The 16,442-nt window shown below is 49.7% G+C and overlaps 1 protein-coding gene across 9 annotated transcripts in view; it reads right to left on the bottom strand.

Annotated features, from left to right (window-relative positions):
- LOC106743418 (rap1 GTPase-activating protein 1-like) overlaps positions 1-16,442 on the bottom strand; it is an 82,835-nt gene that overhangs the window by 3,179 nt on the left and 63,214 nt on the right. For all 9 annotated transcript variants that reach the window (XM_014617231.1, XM_014617232.1, XM_014617236.1 and 6 more), the window contains 4 exons: positions 5,981-6,295; positions 1,923-2,105; positions 431-669; positions 96-374 (listed from right to left, as the gene is read on the bottom strand). In XM_014617231.1, coding sequence (XP_014472717.1) covers positions 96-374; positions 431-669; positions 1,923-2,105; positions 5,981-6,295 — 1,016 coding nt within the window. The remainder of the gene's footprint in view (positions 1-95; positions 375-430; positions 670-1,922; positions 2,106-5,980; positions 6,296-16,442) is intronic.

Below are 16,442 nucleotides of genomic sequence, written 5' to 3'. Positions count from 1 at the left end.
AAGGTTTTACTCGAGAGAGCGCGATTATTATTCAAGCGGAACTGTTTCTCCACGCGAATGGATGTACGGTAAACGGCGTAAATCTAAGAATATACCTCGTATTAGGAGTGCAGGGGTCGATGACCTGCACGATGATGAAGGCGTGCAGGAAGTGGCTGGCGATCATGTCCGGGCTGAAGGGCGTCGGTTCCTCCTGAAATATGATCGCGACTATGTCGTTGCCGATGTGCCGCTTGCGCTGCAACTGCTGCGAATCGCCCGGGCTGTACGGGAGCAGCGACGCCACGTGGAAGAGCACCTCGCGTCCGCGAAACACCTCGTACACCGCCGAGTCTCCGGTCTGGCCGTGCCGCGTGTCCAAGCCGCCGCGATACCTGAAGCGATCGAATTGAAACTCCCTCCTATCGATAAAGTACGGGATCTTTCTCACCCCTTGTGATCTTTGAGATCGATCTTCTGGCCGAGCAGGTCGAGGAACTCTTGGAAGGCCGGCGTGATCTGCCGGTTGCCGAAGAGCTGCTCCTCCGTCACTTGGCCGGCTCGCTGATGAAGAACGCCGAACTTGAACCTCGAGACGAGCGCGTGCTCGTCGTATCGGGCTATCAGAGTGCCGGCGCCGGGGCACATGACCGGCATCAGGGTGCTCACGTTCAAGGACTCGTTGATCGCCTGCAAGAACGTCGATGAGAAGGACGCGTTGACACGCGCGAGACGAGCGCGAGGCAAGGTCTTTCCTCTGCTTTATCGCACGCCTCCCTTCCCCCGCTTCGCGATCGTACGTAACCAGCTGAGAGATAAAGCGCGCCCGGCCGGCTAAATAATTCAGTGCGCATCGAACTGAGGCCGAATATAGCGTTCGAGCTTACACAGTCCTTTTCGCATTCTTCTCTTAATCATGTCACGAGTTCTCGTGACTCCTCCCTCCCCTCCCGATCTTCCATTTGCTTCCTTTATTTTTGGTCTCTACTAATTATTCTATTATTTTATTTACTTCTCAATTAATTGTGCCGAATTCATTTTTATCCAACCTTTTATTTACTCCCACCTGATATTTTCGCGTGATTGCTTCGCCGCACGAGTGATGTTTCCGTCGCGGGAAGATCGCATTCAGGTGAGCGTACGCAACGAGCGTCCGGCCGCGTTTGACAATTCGAAACTGTCCGCGGGTGGAAGCTCGCGAGGTGCCGGTAATTGTTTGATCTTGAAACAATCTCGGAAAACTAGGCCCGCAAACGTTTCATTTCGCCGGCATTATAGCATAAACACGACGCGACTGTTGTCCCAGGCATTCTTATTATCTCTTCAAACACGCCGGATAATCGAACGCGCCACCCGGTATATAAAGCGGCATCTCCGACGCGTAAACAGCGAGGATGATGTATCCGCGCGATAACTCAACGTATATTTTGGTTCGATAGCTCAAAGTGATAGTGCAGCATATGAATATCATTAAAGATTTCAAGGTTACCGGCGCGATAACTCACCCCTTTCAGCATTTGATTTTGTCGCACATTCACGGAAAATGGTGATATTTTTCTTTTTTTTTCAAACAAGAGCGCTTTCGATCTTGAGATATAAATCGACCTTTAAATACATTATCGCCGAGTATTTATTTTCCCCGATAATTCTGCACGTGCGGCAACTCAGCTCCTCTTCGTGTCCCTAACGTAATTTAACATGCATTTCGGCAACTCCGAGCGAAGATTCGGGAAAAAAACTTTCAGACGATCGAATACCGAGTAATGTCGCTTCCGACACAGGTGCACGGCTGATTTTCATTCGTCGCAAAATGGAGGATTTTCGAGACGAAAGGCTGATTTCGCGACGGCAGAATTCTATTGGTTTACGCGCGCCTCGAGTCACGTGAAATCGCTCCGACCGGAGGAGAGGTGCAACGTGATCGCGCGAGTGAATGGCTTTACCTTGACCATTTTTGCCGGCGTAGGATTCGGGCTGAGATTCGCAGCCGGGACCAGGTCGTGCGTCGATCCCGCTCGCAGTCGCAGCAACACCCGCCAATGTTCCTGTCCGGCGACCGTCTCGGCCTTCACCGAGACCAGGACCGGGCCGTTCTCACCGTCCCTTCCCACGAGGTTCACGTGCTCCTGCGGACAGAAGGAAAAAATAAGACGTTTCACGGTCGCGCTGTAATTACGGGCGCAATTAGCCACGGAGGAACCGATCGGAGGATGATCTCGTCGAAATATCGGACGAATGTATAGTAATCAAAGCGGAAAGGTTGCCGAGGAAATCGAAACAGCAGGCTGTTGATTTTCCATCGGCGGATAATTCCCCAGGGAAAATCAGGAATTTCGCACGAAACGCTTTCAGCGAATTTCCGCAGGAAATTTCAGTTTTGCGACGCGATATTATTCTTAGCGCAATTAATAGACTTTCACAATGAAACTCTACAAATCTCCCGTCATTTCATCTTATGAATCGGGCAACGAGATTCCTTCAAATCCTGCGGAATGCGAATAAAATTCGCAATATTATCGATTCACCGGCCAGGAGACGAGCAAAAATTATTCCCAAAATTATCCGAGAATAAAATATCTGCGAAGATTTCCGGAAAACAGGGATATTCGAATATGCGCTCTCGTTCGCTTGCGAATCGGGGCAGAATACAACGCGGTGAATCACTCGTGTGTGTACATCAAATAGTGGAGAAAAGTTGACGAACGTGTTGATGCGACGATACGCACGCAAAACATTGCGAAATCGCTGCAAGTGAGATAAGTAGTTGCGGCCCTGACCGCGCACCGTATTACGCAGTAATACACGCACGCACACTTTGCAAACTGTAGTTGGTTGATGTTTTGTATCCTGCGTATACACGGTGTCTCAAGATGGATCGGGAGCAGGCGAAATATACGAAGCAAATTCGTCTGTACGGTTCGAATTTATCGAAAGGTTTGACGGATTAGGAATGTTTTTGTCGTTGCTCGACAAAAACGAGAATCTCATCCGAGAAGCGAAAAGGCGATTTTCGGATACCTATTATCCCTTTCGCGAAAGGAGAAACGCGTCGAATCGAATTTTCCTTGCGCCGGTTATCTAAAGAAAAAAAAAAAAAATGGCAAAGCAATGAACTTCCGTCGCGATAAAAATTATCGCTGTCGTTTTGACAAAGTCATCGACGTTTCGTTAAAAGAAAAAGTGCCTCGGTGAACGTCGAGCGTATCGTTTTCCATCGTGAGGAAATTTTTGACGCGACTGAACCGCTCCCTTTATCAAATTTATTCCGAGAGCGTGTGAACACGCGATCCCAACGATTCTCCATTTGATGAGAAAAGGTGAAACGGCGAATTTTCGTCCTTCCCGCCGCTCGAAGGGACTTTCTTTCGCGACGGACGTAGGTTAATGGTGCTTCCTTCGTTTCACGGAGCCCCGAGATCGTCGACAACAACGGGAGAAGAAAAACGATGCATCGTGCACGTCGGGCAAAAATGTCGGCGCTTAGCTTAGAAAGATGCAGGAAAGGTCGGGTCGTGGAATGGTGCATGCGGTGAAACGCGCGCGCGTACACACACAACACTCCCTTCCCCGTGTTTTACTAACCTTCGGATGGAAATGTGGCGGAGAGGAGGGAGTAGAAAGGGCAACGCGCCCGGAGTTCACAGGAGTTCACGCTATCGAGTTATTGTACGTACACCCGTTATTATTATTATCATCGTTACTATTGTCACGAGTAGTATCGCGCGCATCTCGCGTGTCTCTCGAGGGGGCTGAAACGACGCGACCGGAAATCGATCGCAAATTACACCCGGGGTGAAGCGGATCACTGTAAACTGATTCATTGCAATTGTAGATTGACTGTACCGTGAATTATGAGATAGTGAATAACGATGCGCAAAAATGACATGATTCCGACTCGGCGGATCTCCCCGGCTTATTTATTTCACGTCGCCACGGTCGGCTCTCTTCTTATCGTCTTCCTTATCGGGAGGAATCGCTGTTAAATGGCAGAAGAATAACGCCCGCGCGCGAGAGTCACTCCTCTCCGACGGCGCGCCCTCCTATTGTAAGCAATGGATTTTTACTCTCTGTAACGCCGCGCGTTCCTCTTTGTTCTCCAGGCAGTCGATTAATATCGTTAGCCGTTATGATCGTAACCGTTCGCTACGAATTACTCGCGCACCGTTGTTATCTCCCAGAGGTAATCTCTTTCTTCCGACCCGCCGGCTCCTTCTTTCTCGCTCAGCTACGCAACAAACGGCATTGCTACGCTGAGACACGCGATAGTTGCTATCAGCCACCGCTGTATTTACGCTACGCGATTTTTCGTTACGCCACGCGAAGGAGGAGAGAAGAGATTGCGTGGCGCAACGCACGGGCCTCGCAACCTCGGAGGCTTTTTTTCGCGGAGACTTCAGGATCGAGATACGTTACTCCGGTCTCTCGGTTGAAATTCGCATGTGAAAATTGGTCAAAGAGATTGTTCCTCCGACCAAAGATGGAACCTTCGACGGAATCGTCGATGGCAGGTGTTCGCGATATTTCTACTCTCACGATTAATTTACCATCGATTTGGTTTTTTCTCGCGGACGTATCGCGCGGAGCGTTACTTTATAACTCTCGTTCGCGGCGTTCCAAGTCGGAAAGATGAAAACCGAGGTGTGAACCGAGCGAAAGGTAACGCATGCGAATAACAATAGGCGGAACGGGAACTCGTCCGTCGAGCCTTATCTAGAAAAACCGCCGGAAGCGGAAAATAGTGTGCTCTCTTTCTTTTATACGACGCGCCATTTGATTCGCTAATTGGCGGATCTACGTTGCAGCCGCGTAATACCCGCGATAACACTCCCGATAAAATATGCGATATTATAACCATAAATAAACAATAACCTCTCTGTGATGTAATAATCGTAAGGGGAAAATGAGATTCGGCCGCGTACATACGACGACAGCACGAAAGCGAGATGACAGGTGGAAATTCGTCGTGAATGAAAATGAATTGTGATTGGCGAAGCACGTCGGCCTGCTCGATCGGGAAGAGAGCGATTTTCCGCGTGCAAAACGGACGATAATTATATTTCGTCGATGGACTCGAACGAACTTTCAATCACGCTTTTTCGTATCAGGCCCCCCTCCTCGGCTTTCCCTGCGTGTAATTTACATGCGCATTAAATCGAACGCACGCTCTTTTCTTTCACCTCCAAGGGAAATTCCTCGACACGTGACGATGATTCGACACCGACGAAGGGAGGAAAGGAAAGGGAGGGATCGGCAGGTAGGTGGTAAGAGAGGGAGCGGAAGAAAATCGCACACGGGGATCGCGAAAACGACCGACGTGGATGAATGTCGGAGGAGGCAAGGAGGAGGCTCCAACCATCGGACTCAGCCGTGGACTATGAGAACGTTCCCACTCCCACGTGCAAAGTGCTCTTTTCCTTTTCCTACGTGCCTCTTTGCGCCTCGCCTCCGCGTCGTGACTCTTCCTCCTCTCTCTCCCTCTCTTCTTCTTCTCGGCAGACGCATACTCGCGCTTGAGCGCGATCGTCGCGGTTGCGTTCTTGCGGCGGCCGCGAAGAACACGCGCAGGAGCGAAACGACGCCTCGCGGCGCCCCGACGAGGTGAAGCGACAACGCCGTGAGGTTCAAGCGTACAATAAAAGGGAGGGTTCTCGTCGTTCCGCTCGGTCGTGCATCTCGGCAACATCTCAATTTCACTCACGCACGCGAGACTCAAACTTCCTAATGTCTCTGGTTTCCGAGCAGCCTCGTGTTGCCGAGTTCGGACGGCGAACGGAAAAAGCGACCGCACGCGATCATCGGCGATCCGTTAAGTACATTCCCGGAAAGAATACAAACTCTTTCCGGGATCTGTCTTGGTGGATCCATTGTTACTCCCCTTTTTCCCGGCTGTACCGCTATTATTTCAGACCGGCGCAAAAAGGAGGAAAAAGGAGCCGAGACGCTCTCTTTGGCGCCATCGTCTTTTCCTTCTACCTGCTTTCCTTTTCGGAGCGAAACTCACCCTGCCGACGAAAAAGCGACGATAACACTTGGCCGTATCGTCTTGGTCTATCCTGGGCTGCCAGGCCGGTTGCGCCGGCAGCAACGCTCTGCCGGCCGAGTCGAGGGTATGTCGGTGGTCGGTACCGTCGACCCAATATCCGGACGGCGTGACGACTAAGGGCGGCTGGGCACCGGATGCAACCTGCTGCTGCAAAGCCGCTTCCATGAGCGCCCTTCCCAAGGGCGCGTCGCCCACCGGCGACGGTGACAACGCGGGAGTGTGATTGCTGGGCGCTCCAGGGCTCGACGTGGTCCTATCATCTCCTCTCGGAGTCTGTAAAAAGAATCGGTCAACTGCAGACGTGCGGAGGGGAATCGCTACGTGGACATTCTAACGCTTTCCTTCCCGCGAGGTAGCCCCTCGAGAGAGAAATCCTTGTGATGAAGAAAGCCGAGAGAGCATTTCCGTCTCCTCGAAACAAATATTTCCCCCTCAACGAAGATTATTCGGCAAACAGTCCGATATTCCCTACCACCGCCGTTCAGATAGTCGAGAGTTCGACAATGTGTCATCACGGCGAAGAACGTCGATACTTCCACTATCGTCAACTTCTTCCCGTTAACGCCGCGAACCGGTCACTCGCTTATCAGTCGTCGTCGTCGTACGTGCGCACAAGTTCCATTGCTCGTTTTCGCAACGACGATTGCCGCGGTATTCGTGGCGTACGATCGATCGACGAGAGGACGCGTCTCAGCGCGTGCGAGCGAACGTCGTGGGGAGAGATCGAGGCGAGTAGGTCGAACGGTACCACCAAGGGACCTATATTACTCACCACCATCGGAGAAATGAAGTACACATCGTCACCCGAACGCTCGTTGTCGCGGTGTAACGCGCGTCGATATGTAATTTTAAGCGTCTCACCTACCCACGCACGTGGCGGACGAGTAATTATTAGCTTACTCGACGCAACGTTAATACCTGCTCTCGCGCGATGTCGAACGCCTGATAATTGATACGACTGTGTAATCTCGGTGACGAGAGCTAACTTTGGTATGATTAAGCCTTAATTAGTGCGGTAGGAGTCAAAGCGTCGCTGAAACGTGTGTGTGCGTGTATACGCATTTAGAGTAGCAATGATTATTCCATTCACGTGGGTGGAAATTCATGAAAATCAAGCGTGAAATCGAGGAGGCGTTTCAGAGGTGACATCGAGATCGGTTTTATTGATTTCATTCACTGCGCAAAGAAGAGACCGACAACGAGAAGAGCAAAAAATTGGACTTTTCAGCGAGACGTTCCACGAATCCCTCGCTGAGAATTATTATCCTTGTACGAATTCTTCGCCGCGTTGTCGCGTTTGCGAAGTTGACGCGAATCGAGCAGCCGGATTTCTCCGGCTGTGCGCGAGGTAAACGCGGTCGCGCGTAAAAAGTGCATTTTCTCTCGATCTTCATTAAGGGAAAATCGCAACTCGCTCATCACCGCGCGAGCGGTCGTTTCGCGTTTATAGCCGCGATTTAGCCCCGATTCGCTCCTGCGATTACTTCGACTGGGGGCTCACTTTTCGTGAGTCCCGGACTGGAATTTGACAATCGACCGTCCGCGATGATTCTGAAGCCAAGCGTCGTCGTTGTTTCACTACTGACCCATCTTATCGTAATCTTATCGGACTCGAAAGAGAGAATATCTCTCGGCAAAGCTACAAGGCAAAAAATTTCGTAAATTTTGTAAATTAAAAACGGTGGTCTATTTAAATTTCGTCTTACTCTAACAAGGTTAATATGTTAACTTGACATTATATTTATGTACTTTTTTTAACACATTTCCAATGTTAAAGTAACACAAAAATCTCAGTTGACCGTTTCTAATTTTAATCAAATTTTGTAGCATATAGAGCAAGCACCACTAAGGAAAGTTTTAGCATGAAAGCGACTCAATTCGGCAATTCAATGACGAGAAAACGAGTTCGCGACAAAAAGGAAGATTTGAAACTTGCCGAAAACTACTACGCTCGCTGAGTTAAATGACTTTCAACACCATCCCCCTTCCCCCCGATATATAAACTTAATACAAGGATATAGTCGCACTTATCCGCGTGAAGATCCTCGACGGAGGAGAAACGGACGAGAGCTACTCGATATTGCGAGAAAACTCGAAGAAGCGATCGGCCGCGTATCTCTTTCCCTCCTTCCCTCAGTAGAATGATATCGTTCGTGCAGTCCGCTGCATAGCTTCATCGATCCGATCGCACGCGCGTTGCGAGCGGGATTACCATCACGTGCATATACGCGCACACACGTGTCGTCGGCTCATCCCCCGAATGCACGTGTTGTATGCGACCGCCATGCGACACCGAAATACCGGTACGATTTACTTATCGAATGTCTTCTCGGCGCGATGTAATCGGCTACCTCGATTATGCGGAGGGGGGAGGAGTTGCCGTCGGTGATTTTTCAAGGTTCGTGCGACACGTTTTAATCCCGAAGTTTGGGCGTAGCGTAGCAATCAATTCCGCGGGGTATCGAATTAACCTCCTTTGGAACCTCTCTCTCCACCGGGGGATTTAACCCGCTTGTTTACGAAGCGAATTCTACTCGCTCCACCATTCGTGAGGCACACTTTCTCCCCGTCTCTCTCGGACGATTGATTCGCCGATAAAGTTACCGAGGAAGATGTGGCAAATATAAGCGCGAAATCATATCGCCGATCCGTCCGAGACGTCTCAGCTGCCGCTCCTCAGCCACCGCTGAGTCCTCCCGGTATCCCGCTGGAATCGTTCTATTTCGAGTTCGGTTCCGTACGAGTGACGCAGAACGAACAGGATTTTAACGAGCCGTCGGTGGAGAGAAACGGCCGAGTGGCGTAAAACGCGGTTAAAAGTAATGCGGATGTGGCCTCTCGGATTACGTTTCTTCAGGGACTTCGCCGACTTTTCTGTGTCTCTCTCCTCCCTCGTTATTTAAAATAAGAAAATAGACCGATTCGTCTCCCCCTCGTTCTCCCTTCCACTACTTACGCCCCGCTCGCCCGCTAATTTTAAGCACCTCTAATTCCGAATGCGAGCGAGGGAGGGAGGGAGGGAGAGAGAGAAAAAGAAAGCATCGGAGATGCAAGTGTCAAAAAAGAAAGAAAGGAGTGAGTGAGGAAAGAGAGAGAGAGAGAGAGACGCAGCCTACGCCAAATATAAACCGCAGCGGCCGGGTGAAGGACTGGAGAAGGAAATATCGCAAAATGCTTCGACTAGACGCACAGGCTGGCCTGTTATATTTAGAGTATTTTCGGACGCGCGCGATCGTGACTTTGGCTTGAATGCGGACACGTTGTGTGTACATACGATGGGCGAAAGTTGCTCGGTAATGAAAAGCGCGTTAAAATCTCTCTTTTCCGAAACGACTGACATTTGTAATATTTACTTAACTTGCGCGCGTCCTTAATTCTTCAATTAAAAGACAGATTGAAACATTCGATTAAATCATTTTCGGGTATATTTGTATAATAATAATAATATTAAATTGTAGAAGACCGCAGCAAGAAATATCAATTTTAGAACAAATAACGATTTTCGTAATGCAAACGTGAGAAAGTTGGCTCGAGCGAATCGACCGAAACGAGTTGTTGACGATGTAGCGTCCTTCGTCTTTCGTGACGTTCTACTAACGTAGAATAGAAGATCTCTTTCTGGAAAGCGCCAGAACGAGGATCACCAATCGCGATCCCGATAACGCACGTGAAAACGCCGATATTCAAGAGCAGCTGCCGATATTATCGCCGCGGTACCACCTGCCGCGATGCCATATGCTCGTATTATTAGCACCCACTGCCCGGCCTTTCTGTGTGTGTTCACCGTGCAATCGCGTAACGGACGAAACGTATCTCACACACAGGTGACTCCGCCCGGGTCTCATTCCAAAGACCGAAGAAAGATAAATTTTTCACTCCGATAACCGAATTCTTCAACGAACTATCGAGACGGTATTCCACCAATTGTTCGAGAAAAAAAGCAGACGTCGACAACTGAATGCCAAGTTTAAACAACGAGAAAAACTGAAATTAATCGAATTATCGAATCTTAATTTCTCGAAGAGTTTAACAAAGAAACGTTGGACGTTAAAAAAATGCCCGTTTTTTCCAGCTAAATATAAACTTCTGGTTATCATGTAACGGCTGAAAAACATCGCGTGCCAACAATCGAACGTCGTTTCCGCCAACTGTGTACCACCCAGGCATTCCAGCTCGCAAATGACAATCACAATCATGCCTCCCCCCCTCTTTCCTCGAGCGCGATTAATTTTTTAAAAGAGTCGCGATGGCGTTGTTGATCGCCTAACGGGAGGATCGATGCACGTGAGATGCGCAGGGCCGCACGCGATTTCTCACACGCGCTAAAAGCAATTGCACGGGAACATCGTAGCGGTACACGGTGTCGCCGGTGTCGACGTAACGCTTGCACGATGACACCCGTGGGGTCTATTTCCGTCACGGGGAATCCGAAGTGAAACTCCTTACACGTGCGGGCGGGTGTCTTCGACATTTACGTGGGGATTTATTAACGTGAGAGCCCACCGTCGCTTACACACGTTACGAGAATAACGAGTACAATTACTGCGCGTACGTTCGCCCTTGCCGTCTGGCAATGGCAACTTTTCCACGATGCGGCTTAATTGCGCAATTACGCCGATGCACGATAATTCTCGTGAAATAAGGAATTGAGGCGTGAATATATCGTAATGCCGTAACGCACATATCGCGATAACGGCATTCATCGCATCACGTGCGCCGGTTGTTTTCGATCAAACTCCTCGATCGTTATCGCCCGCGCAAACTCGTGCTCTATTCGTCCGTAATTAATCGATTCTGATTTAACGGGAGGGCCAAACACGCGTCGTCTCTGGGGAGAAAGTTACGCTCACGTTGTAAGAACAAGTGCCGATTGTATTCGAACGGTTTATCTCAAATGATTCACGTGGCTGAGTCACACACGTGCGAGACTCTGGAGGAGTCTTGAGAGACCCTTTCGGAGAGACCCCTCCCCTATCAATTGGGCGAAATCGGCAGTCGCGCACGATATTGTGATTCATACGAGATTTTCTTCATTTACGCTCGAAATTAACGTGGGAGAAAGCTCGATGAAACGGGGATTAAAGCGAAATAAAAACATATAATTCGATCGAACACTCTCCTTCTCTCTCAAATGGTTTATTTAACACATCGAGATCACACGTTACAAGTTTTATCGTATGCTATAAATAATGATACGCCTTTTCCACGCCGGCACAAGTAGCCTTCTATAATTATACATTTCGCGAGTGTGAAACTTTGAGTTGAAAAACTTAACTTAATCGTTAATTTAAGCTTTAAGCTTCGCTAAGTTGATGAACAGTCACGCGTGGATAACAGCACGACGATAACATTAACGTCGAGGTGATATCTCGCGATTTAATTTAATTTCGCCGCAGCAGCTTCGACGTGTCGCGATTTGCGCGTTTAATTACACGGCGAGAGCAAAGGACGCGTTGTCCGCGTTAAAAAAAGATGGCATCCCCCTCCCCCTCTTTCACTCTCAGGCGGCGATGCTCAGGAAACCGTATTGCTCATTAGCATCCGTTCTTCGCGCGTCGTTGTACACGCACGGTCGTATACATATGTACGCCCATATCCGACTTACATAATGTCCCTCTTCATGTTTATAAATACCCAGGGCCGCGCGCGGCGGAAAATATGGAAACCCGCGTACGTACGTGTAAGCACATGCGCCGATAATAATTGTACCCTTCGACTATTGCACGCTGATTGCTTCATTCTGTCCGTTCGTCGTTGCACCACGAGGTCGATTCGTGGTGATAACTAGATCCAGCGCTACACACAGAATGACGACGCGCTGTTAATTGCTTGGATTTGCGGAAATCGCGCGCGGACTCTTTCCGCGTAGTAGTCCGCCGAAACAGACAAAAGAAAAATGGAACGTTCCTTTATCGCCCGCTTGTTGCCCGATTAGCTCGACAGGTGCGACGCAATACGACGGCGCCTCGGGTTTGCAACCGTGAGAAGAAACACTTCGAGAGCCAGTTCGAGGAAGGACAAGATCGCACGTGGAATAGTTTGCCGTTTCCCAAGGGCGGAAAGTTCCGATACAGCGCGTGCCCTCCTCGTCTATTAACGGCTCTTGAGAAACCATAGAGTTGCTCGAGAGTGCAGGTATCTGCCGTTAACTAATCACCGTACTATCAAGCTCGGTGTGGACGCGAACAATGGCCGTGGTGGGCCGTTGGCACGTGAGCGTGGAAATGATCCGATTCGGATAAAGTGGGGATGAAAGTGGGAGACACAAATTGCGGCTGTGTTCCTCTCGCGATCCCATCGTCTCGAAGAAGCGTACAAGCAAAGAACGTTGTCGAGTCTTGTTGAGAAAATCGGACGTACGAAAAGAAGATTCTCAAGGGACGAAGGCACAACATTTGACATTTTCCGATTTATGCTCGTGTGATTTTTAAACGGGAAAAGCGATCCACCGTTTCTATTAATCTTGCAAAATTCACATTGCCGAAGAAAGAGACGTTACATAGTTATGCCGAATCATCGTTGCCAGCAACTGAAAGTCCGCCCGAATGATAGTCGTAGCGAGTTCTTAAAGAGGCGGCACGACTCGCGTATAAAACGAGCGCTACCTGGCAGTCGAGAAGGTTGAACGAAGCGGAAGTCTATGGAGACAAAAGCAAAGAGAGGCAGACAGAGGAAGAGAAGATGTCGTTACGCGCGTTGAGGAGAGAGACGGTGAAAGTTGGGTTACTGAAGGTAGGAGTGGTATGTATGAAGTGACTCACCGAGTCGTGGGTAGTAGGAAACCCTCGATTGGATCGACGAGGAGGAGCGAGCAAATAGGTGGTACTCGTCGCGGATTCTGGGAATCGCGAATTCACCGGGGATATCAACAGTTTCAGAGGAAAATCGGACCACGGGAAGCGAGAAAATTGAAGCCGACTCGGCTTTAGTCGCAACGATAATAACGACAACGATGGAATACGACAATCGATTGCACGTTAATAACAGCGTATACCGATTTCAAATTAAATCACAGAGTTGATAAAAGAGTTAATCAAATAGCTGGCTACGAGTCGACGGTGCGGATTAATTCAAATATCATTTTCACGGCTGCAAAAGTAACTTGTCTCGACGCATTCGTCGAGAAGCTTGAGAAATTCATCCGCGTTCTATCTCGTGAATTTTGCGACGAACCTTCTCGAAAAAGCCTCCTCGATCGCGCGTCGCTTCATTGAGGGAGATCGAAGAATCGCGGGATGCTGAACGAAAATTACCGCGCTCGAGATATTCCGCAGCATCCGTTACCGCCATTTTACCCTCCCGTTTTCTTACCTATCTCCCTGTTTACCCGGAAGCGAAAAACGCGTGGGAATCCCCGCTTGTGCGCGCATTTTCCCGTACAGTTCCTCCGCGAAAATGCCCCTAGATATAAACAAGCATTGCAAGAGAGAGAGAAGATGGTAAAAAGACGAGGTTGGGTAAGAGCAGCAACCCTCGGCAAAAGAGAAAGAAAGACCGTATCTCTTTTAGCGGTATTTTTTATCCAAGGGGCGAATGCAAGCGACCGTTGAAAAGGGGAACACCGCAAAGCAGCACCGGTGGAAGAGCGAGAGTCGGAGAGAAAGGAAAGCGCGCGGAGGCTGCTGCGAACCCTTCTCCATCGTTCGTCCGTACACGCGTTTCTTACGTAACGGAGAACCTTTTGCTCGTCGGAATCGATCAGAGGAGAAGGTGGACGAGGTTTAGGCAGGCTAGTTACGATAGGCGAGAGTAATTTCGCCTCCGTGAGTCGGTCTGTCCGAAGGAGCGTATAATGCCGACGATCCCCTCCCCCAGCCGGTCTGAGGAAAGTCGCCATGTAAATATCGAGATGAGACGTTTTCCCTCATTTCTCTGACTGTTCTCGTTGGGATCGCGCCGATTATACGATGCCATCGACCCCGATGGTTGGCGTTTTACGGCGGCGGGTGATGCCGTAAACGTTGGCGCGTTAGATCGTCCGCGAGAACCGTAAGCGAGCGGTGCACTCGTTCCCTAAGGAACTTATTCCATGCTAATTTTATTTCACCGGCCGTTTTATCACAGTGGTTTATTAGATCGCCCTGTGTTTGCACGCGCCATGTCACTGTTTGGCGGCGGCATGCTAACGAACCGCTGCTCAGCGTTAATGAGCCCTTACCTCTCGGTCGGGCTGATTAGTCGCAATGGTTACATCCTATTTAGTTGCACAAGATGAGACGGGAACCCTTAAGTAGGAAGTATGACGCGTCTAATAAGAAACGTTCGTTTTCTCGCGAACAGAGCAACGGTGTTGATAGTAGCGCGGATTAATAGCGAAATTTCGCGATTCGCACGGATATGTAAACTAAAATATAGCGCGATGAATAACGGCTGTGGGATTTTATCGCATAATCGACGTCTACATTACCAATTATCACACAGTCGTTATCGTTTGTTATTATTACTGTAATTAGCGATCGTACGCGTTCACGTAATAACGAGCGATTTTATCTTTTACCTTGCCATCCGTCCGATAATTCTTTTCCTCTTTTCTGTCTCGTAGACATTCTCTCTTCCGATACGTATTTCCGCGCGTCACGCACCCTTCGATCGTTTCTCAAGCCGTGACAAACGGGGAATTTCACCGTCCGTTATTTCGCCTGCCATAGAAACCGCAAACGACCGATTCATCGTTCCAGATACCCCGTTCGTTGCGCATTCACACGCACGTGCGTTACGTAAGAGACACACGCGGGGGAGATGACCTTTTACGATGGGTGCCTTTCGTGACGAGGCGCCGTTCGCGATTAACCCCGATGATATCTCGGACGATCCTTAACGCGGTCGCGGAAAATCGATGGCCGCCTCTCACTCCGTGACTCACTCCTCCTCACGTTCGACCGTCGCGAGGAAAGAACTGGAGATAAATCGGTGTGTATGATTATAAAAAATGGGAAAAAAGAAAGATGACGACAATTACGGTCGCAAATACCGCAGCGGTTCCTTCTCTCCGTACGTAACGAACAACGTTCTCGCGGAATTCGCGTTAATCGCACCGGAATTTTAGCGCTGTATATCTCGGCCGAATTTCGAATACGCATTCCCATCCGGATCTCTGTCGTCGTCTAGCGGCGGTTTTATGGTCCTCTCCAGGAAAGAAAACAGCCGGTGACGCGAGCACCGTTCTCTCTGGTTCGCGATAACGCACGTACGAAGTAACCGTGCATCATATATACCGCGGCTGAAAGCGATGATGTAACGCAATTATATCGCGCGCAACGATTATTAACGCCATTCACCTCGACGAGGCTTGAAGAAACGGCGGATGAAAGCAAGCGGAACACCCCGAATTACTCCCTCGAGATTTCTCGAGAAGCAACGCGCGTCCTCCTGTTACAAGATGTTCGCGGAGACGTTTTACCGGAACCGGAACTCGAGTCGGAATCTGTTGCACGACCGCTTTGCCGTTACCGCGAACCGGTCTTTCTAAAAAAATGTTTCAGGACTTTTTGGTCGCGAGCGATAAGTTGCTTCAGCCGTATCCTTCGCAGGACATCCCTCCCAATTCCGCGATCTCTCTCTCGGCGACGACGGGATGCGAGCGGGTTACGAAGGGTCAAGGTGCTCGTGATTTTTTCATTCGTCGCTTCTTCGTCGGTCTATACGCGCGGATAGGAAGAGAAAAAAGACAAGAGGGAGGACGGGAAGTCGTGGAATACAGGAATCCCCGTCCCTACGTGCGAGGAGAAGGAGGCGAAGGAAGGGAACGAGGAGAGCGCGAGAAGGAGAGAAGCGACTCCCCCTCTCGCGAGAATGAATAATTCAGTGCAGGCGCGCATTGTTGGACGCGCCCATGTACAGTCCCGTATACACGAACTCACGAGGTGTGTCAGGAATGAAATTGTCTGCTAGATGTAGCCAGAGACCTCGGAGAGATGCCGCGTTAGCGGTCGCGAGACGCGTGCGAGACGGAGATTGCGAAAACTCTTCTTATTCTTCGCATTTTCAATATTGTGACGTCGATTGCTAATTTTCGCCTTGTATCTCGAGAAGAAACGTTCATTCCGCGTCGAGGAAAACCATCACAGAATCATCGAGACGCCGGTGATTTATTCCCCGATTCTTTCCGGCGGAGAAAGACGAGCTTCTGCGTTTCGCGGAATAGTGACACAACACCGCCGAGATCGCTCGCATCATCCGTCGAGGATGCCGACTCGAAGAGGGAACATTCGGGATGCGCGATAAGGTAATACTTCTGGTTAAACGCCGTTATCGCGCATTACCGCGTTAACGAGCCGTGGCTTGTACGATCCGCGTGTGCTGCATTATCGCTCTTTCGCAACTGTCGGCCAGGATTAAGAAACGTGCTCTCGTCCTGTTTGAAAATTTCACCATTGCGTATCCCCGGATCGAGAAGCTGAGGAATAATAAAAGGACGGTC

This window comes from Dinoponera quadriceps, unplaced genomic scaffold, assembly GCF_001313825.1.
Source record: "Dinoponera quadriceps isolate SergipeBrazil2010 unplaced genomic scaffold, ASM131382v1 scaffold1069, whole genome shotgun sequence".
In the NCBI taxonomy this organism is placed as follows: domain Eukaryota; kingdom Metazoa; phylum Arthropoda; class Insecta; order Hymenoptera; family Formicidae; genus Dinoponera; species Dinoponera quadriceps.
Note: the sequence above shows the minus strand (reverse complement) of the source record. Positions and strands in the feature narration are given on the sequence as shown.